General features: G+C 50.5%; 1 protein-coding gene across 1 annotated transcript; it reads right to left on the bottom strand.

Moving 5' to 3' along the window:
* Positions 1-5,819, bottom strand: LOC109750288 (dirigent protein 1). The gene is made up of 2 exons (XM_073498860.1): positions 5,365-5,819; positions 1-418 (listed from the first exon to the last, which is right to left on the bottom strand). Exons 1-2 carry the CDS (start codon positions 5,710-5,712, stop codon positions 203-205), a joined length of 564 nt encoding a protein of 187 aa, XP_073354961.1. The 5' UTR covers positions 5,713-5,819; the 3' UTR covers positions 1-202.
* Positions 5,820-6,299: the final 480 nt, after the last annotated feature.

Raw genomic sequence — 6,299 nt, 5'->3', positions numbered from 1 at the left:
TCTGCAACAATGACCAGCACAACTTGCAACATACAAGTTTGTTTAACGAGAAAATACAGTATAAACACGCCCGGTTTCGTAAAATTTAAACACACAACAGCACACCCCTTCTCAAGCACAAGCACAACCATGCAAAAGAAAAAAAACACAAGCACAACCTCGTTGTAGGACGAACAGCAGAACACACCACAGCTTCACACGATCAAACGTCCGTCTTGACATAGAGGTCCAACTTTAAGACGGCGGTGCTCGACGTGGTGCCGAACTTGCTCATCAGGCTGTACCCCCTCGCCAGCCGGAACCTGCCCGTGCCACCGACCACGGCCCGCTCTGCCGCCGCCTTCCCGTCCGGGCCGAAGTCGACGCGGCCGCTCAGCACCAGCGTGCTGCCCTTATAGCCCCCGTCGGTGAATGAAAGCTGAATAAAACTGTTGCTTATTGATGATTTGGTGCGGCATACAAGAGTATATAAGAGGGTACAAACCGACTTGGGGTAGGGGTACAAAACTGACTTGGACTAGAAGTCGTATACCATAATGACTACTCTAACATCCCCCCGCAGTATCAACGGCAGGCTCGACGACGTTGAGGCTGAAACAGATATCTTGAAATGGCTTAGTAGGCAGTGCCTTGGTGAAAATGTCAGCAAACTGAGCCGTAGAGGGAACATGAAGCACCCGAACCTGACCAAGAACAACCTTTTCACGAACAAAATGAATATCAATCTCAATATGCTTTGTGCGTCGGTGTTGAACAGGATTGCTGGTCATGTAGACTGCTGATATGTTGTCACAGTAGACAATAGTGGCCTGCTCAATAGGCCTATGTAGCTCGGAGAGTAACTGCCGAATCCAGATTGTATCTGCAACGGCATGTGCCACAGCGCGATACTCAGCCTCGGCCGACGAACGTGAGACTGTAACCTGTCTTTTCGAAGACCAAGAAATCAAATTGTTACCAAGAAAAACACAAAAACCGGAAGTGGACCTTCGAGTGTCAGGACAACCAGCCCAGTCTGCATCAGAGTATGCGGTAAGCGAGTTTGGAGAAGAATTATTGAGGTGGAGACCATGATTGAGAGTTCCTTTTAAATACCGAAGAATGCGTTTAACATGATTATAGTGAGGAACCCGGGGATCATGCATATAGAGACATGCTTGTTGAACAGCAAAAGAGATTTCAGGACGAGTAATGGTGAGATATTGGAGAGCACCTGTTAGGCTACGATAGAGAGTAGGATCGGAAAAGGGTTCACCGGTAGCCGAAAGTTTAAAACTAGTATCGACAGGAGTGCGAGATGATTGACAGTCAAGCATACCAGCACGATTAAGAAGATCAAGAATATACTGGCGTTGGGAAAGAAAAAGGCTGGAGGAATCTCGAACAACAGCAATGCCTAAGAAATGATGAAGGAGTCCTAGGTCAGTCATAGAAAATTCAGATCTAAGAAGAGAGACAATATGATCTAAGAACTTTTGAGAGGAGGCGGTAAGAATGATATCATCTACATAGAGAAGTAAATAGGCAGTGTCAGAAGTTTGATGATACACAAAAAGAGAGGTGTCGGAGAGAGATGGAGTGAAGCCTATTGTTTGAATGAAGGAGGAGAAGCGTTGAAACCAAGCTCGTGGGGCCTGTTTAAGACCGTAGAGAGATTTCTGAAGAAGACATACATGAGTTGGAAAGGATGGATTTTCAAAACCCAGAGGTTGCTGGCAGTAGACAGTTTCTTGAAGGGAACCATGGAGGAAAGCATTTTTCACATCAAGTTGGTGAATGGGCCATGAAGAGGAGACAACAACACTAAGAACGGTGCGAATGGTGCTAGGTTTAACAACAGGAGAGAAGATTTCTTCGTAATCAATTCCTTGTTGCTGAGAAAAGCCATGACAAAACCACCTGGCTTTATATCGTGAGAGGCTCCCATCGGAGTGGATCTTTTGGCGAAAAATCCATTTGCCAGAAACAATATTTGTATTGGGAGGACGAGGAACAAGTTGCCAGGTGTTGTTTTGAAGTAAAGCATTATATTCTTCTTGCATGGCAGCGGCCCAATTGGGATCAAGTAGAGCAGTTTTGTAATTCTTTGGAAGAGAAGTGAGAGATACGGAGGTATGAAGGTTTAGGCGGTCTTGGGGTTGATGAAATCCTGATTTGGCCCTAGTACGCATGCGATGATCATTAATCGGGGCTGCTGTAGGAATAGCACGAGGGGGTAAGGTGGGTACTGGAGAGTCCGGCGCAGCGGAAGAGTCGGACGAAGGAGTAGGGCTGGGTGGTGGAGTGGGAGCAGGGCTGGGTGGTGGAGTGGGAGGAGGGGCCGGGGGTGTTGGGGAGGGAGAAGGGGTCGGGGGTGTTGGGGACGTCTCGGGTGGGGTGAGTGTATGGTTGGGATTGGCTATGGTGGGTGTTAATGGTGGTGGTGATAAGTTGTGTTCGGCAGGTAGGGGAGTATATAGTTGGAAAGGACGGGGAGAGGGGGTGTTTGCGGAGCTAGGGGTGTTGGATGGTGTACTAGTGCGTTGTGAGAAAGGAAAAATGTGCTCAGCAAACGTGACATGACGAGAGACATGAACGTGTCCGGTGTGAAGGTCGAGACAGCGATAGCCTTTGTGCTCGTCAGAGAAGCCGAGAAAAGCACATGGGATAGAGCGTGGTGACAATTTATTTGCAGAAGTGGCGTAGGCATTGGGAAAACAGAGACAGCCGAAAACACGAACCGCGGAGTAGTCGGGGCGGGAAAGAAAGAGGGAATAATAGGGAGTAGTGTTGGGTTTAGTTTTAGAAGGTCGAATATTTAGAAGGAAGGTGGCCATGTGTAGGGCTTCAGCCCAAAACTTGGGAGGCATAGATGATTGAATGAGGAGAGTGCGAACTATATCATTGAGGGTGCGAAGAGAGCGTTCTGCTTTACCATTTTGAGGGGAGGTGTAGGGACATGAGAACCTAAGCAGGATGCCATGTTGTAAGAAGAAAGTACGATTTTTAATGTTATCAAACTCGCGGCCATTGTCACATTGGATAAAGCGAATTGGGAGGAAGAAGTGAACAGACACATAGCGTTGAAAATTAAGGAAAAGAGAATGGACCTCGGATTTGTTGCATAGAGGAAAAGTCCAGACAAAGTGGGTGAAATCATCTAGGATAACAAGGTAGTATTTAAAACCCGAAACACTTGCAATGGGAGAGGTCCATAAATCACAATATATTAATTCAAAGGGATAAGTGCTACAAGAACTAGAGGAACTAAAGGGAAGACGCACATGTTTGCCTAATTGACAAGACTCGCAAAACACAGAATTATGAGAGTCCCTATTACATGGTATGGTAAATTCACTAAGCATAGAAGCTAAGACGGCGAGGTTGGGATGGCCCAAGCGACGATGCCAGAGATCGATGGAGGCCAGCATGGATGTTGGATGGGTGGCAGCAGGAACTCCATTAAGAGAATAAAGATCACCGGAGCTATTGAAGCGAGCGATCTCGGCCTTGGTCAGGTAATCCTTCACAGATAGACCAAAAGGGTCAAATTCAGCCGAAACTAGATTGTCGCAAGTAAATTGGCGAACAGAGATAAGATTTTTAATGAGGGCGGGTGCAACTAGAACATCATGAAGTAAAAGAGGTTTGGTGGAAGAGGGAAGTTGAGCCTGACCAACACAATATATAGGAATAGATGATCCATCTCCAAGGATAATGGAAGGGAAAGGAGATTTAGTGCAAGAAGATAACTAATTACTAGATGCAGATATATGACTAGAGGCCCCTGAATCAAAGATCCAATCCGTACCTGAGTTTTCTTGTGCAGCAAAGTTATTCATGGCCTGGAGAAAGGCAGCTTGATCCCAGCTCGGCGTCGCAGGTGAGGGTGGCGTCGGAAGCAGTGCCGGCGGATACGATGGTGAAGGCAGTAGGGCCGGCTGGGGAGTGTAGTAGGCATTGGCCGGCTGTGGGGGGGGTGGCGTCGGGAGCAGGGCCGGCTGAGGTGTGTAGTAGGCGCCGCCGTCGGTGCTGTAATGACCATAAGGAGCATACGTCGGGGCGGCGTGATAGGCATTTGCCGGCTGTCGGGGGTTGAGAACCCCGGGAGCACCAGTAGGCGGCCGAAGGCCGGGTTGCCAGGCACCTGAGTATGCCGGCGGAGCACCGAGGTTGGACGGAGCGGACCAGGGCATGGGCCATGCTTGAACAAGCCCCGTCCAAGGATCATGAGGAGGCCGCCATGCAACCGCAAATGGAGCACTGGTGGGTGGTGCAGGACTCGGTGCTGGTGATGTCGTAGGCGGAACCGAACGAGTCGGCGGCGGCCTGTAGATAGGGTTTTTGCCGCGGTAGTTCGGACTAGGACGCCAGCCTGGGGGCGGTTCAACAGATGACGATGCGGACGGCCCGGCGGCAGGAGCCGGCCTGGAAGGCGGCGCTGGTGTAGACGACAGACGAGGACGAGCCGCAGCATGAAAGACCTTGGGGCGAGAGTCCTTGCGAGCTTGTGTTTCCGCCGCGAGTTGTAGCAAGGAACGTACTTCAGCGAAGGTAGGAGGGGGCCGTATCATCGGTATGAACGAGGCTTGCTTGTCAAAGTCTTTGCTGAGGTCGACGACGACGATATTGATTAGCTGTGAGTCGCTAACTGTATCGCCGAGTTCGCGGAGCTCATCGCCAATGGTCTTAACGCACTGGCAGAACAGGTTCACCGGGGCGTCTCCTTGCACCATATTGCGAAGCTCGGTGTGGAGAGCGTTTTTCCGAGCGTCGGTGTTGCTTTGGAAGAGCTGACGGAGGGAGTGCCAGATGTTGGCAGCGGTGGCGCCATCGTGATCGAGCATGTTGAAGATCTCGGTGGTGATGCGGGTGTAGAACCACTGGACGATCGCGAGATCGTCTTTCAACCATTGCGGATCGTCGGGACGGGAAGACAGTTGGCGGCGACATGCGAGCGCAGGTTGCAGCGGCCGAGGTGGAGATCGAAGAGATGTCTCCAATGGTAGTAGTTGTGGGCGGCGAGGTCAAGAACTATGGGGATGTAGAGGCTGACGTCGGAGATTGTGTCAGCAAGAGATATTGGTGCGGCGAGGATGGGTGCAGGGTAGTTTTGTGGAGCTATGGTGAGGGCCGAGAAAGAAGCGGCCGCGGCGTTGGCAGCCTTGGCGATGAGTGCGGCCCGGCGCTCGAAGTAGCCGGGCGGCGGCGGCGGCGGTGGTGTTGGCGGAGCCATACCCTAAACCCTGGGACCGGTATCTGATACCATGAAAGCCGAATAAAACTGTTGCTTATTGATGATTTGGTGCGGCATATAAGAATATATAAGAGGGTACAAACCGACTTGGGGTAGGGGTACAAAACTGACTTGGACTAGAAGTCGTATACCATAATGACTACTCTAACAGTAAACACCACGGTGAGGAGCGTGGAGAACACCCCGGAGTCCTGCAGGTCGGCCTGCATGGTGATCCCCTGGGCGCGGCCGACGAGCTGCGACGCCGCGTCGGACCCTTGACGGAGTTCGTCGTCGAAGACGCTGAGGGTGCCGTACGTGGAGTTGCCCCCGAGCGGGGAGTCTGTGACATGGACCGCGGTGGCGTTGGCGCCAGAGAACGTCTCGTGAATGTAGAGGCGGATGTGCGTCGTGCCGTCGTCCCCAGCGCCGGCAACCAGCGTCCCGGTGGTGGCAGCGAGAACGGCGGCGAGAAGATAGAATATGGTTGCCGTCATGGTGATAACTAATGATGTGAGACTTGGATTTAGAATGGATTTGTCTATTGCATATACTGTGCATATACACACACACACAAAAGAGGCAAGTCTTGTTTTGGCGGTTGTTGCTGGTTTAGGTATGATAATAGCGGATGCTGACGCACGTGGTACGGTAGTTGCAGTGGCATCAGTGAACACCAAACAGCAAAAGCGGGTGAGTTGTAGCTGGTGGAGTAATCGTGCCGCATTATCCTCCTTTTGGGACCAAAAATGGTGGACACCAACCATGATAGGTCAGCAGCAGTCCCACATTGTCCACCTTCACACGATAGGGTAGGGTTAATTTCTGTAAAGAAGAAAAATCAATTACCTGACTTAAATTTGAAAGACATCACCTCTTTGTGATGAACATGGCTATAATTACTATAATAAATAGAATATTGGAATCGGTCTACTATCCTATCAATTTAAAATTATGTAATTTCTAATCAGCAAGACATGCACTACTGGGAAAAGGAGTATAAGGCCAACTCCAGCGCACGACCCCAAACGGACGTCCGTTTTGCCCGAATTCTGTCCGTTTGGGTAGGGCAATGGGGTCGTGT

The sequence above is a fragment of the Aegilops tauschii genome, chromosome 5 (genome assembly GCF_002575655.3).
Source record: "Aegilops tauschii subsp. strangulata cultivar AL8/78 chromosome 5, Aet v6.0, whole genome shotgun sequence".
NCBI lineage: Eukaryota > Viridiplantae > Streptophyta > Magnoliopsida > Poales > Poaceae > Aegilops > Aegilops tauschii.
Note: the sequence above shows the minus strand (reverse complement) of the source record. Positions and strands in the feature narration are given on the sequence as shown.

Excerpts from the sequence above, each read along its gene's own strand:
- LOC109750288 (XM_073498860.1), bottom strand. The coding sequence starts at position 5,712 with ATGACGGCAACCATATTCTATCTTCTCGCCGCCGTTCTCGCTGCCACC. Across the intron at positions 419-5,364 it reads TTAGAGTAGTCATTATGGTA|CTTTCATTCACCGACGGGGG; the intron begins TACGACTTCTAG and ends AGTTTTATTCAG.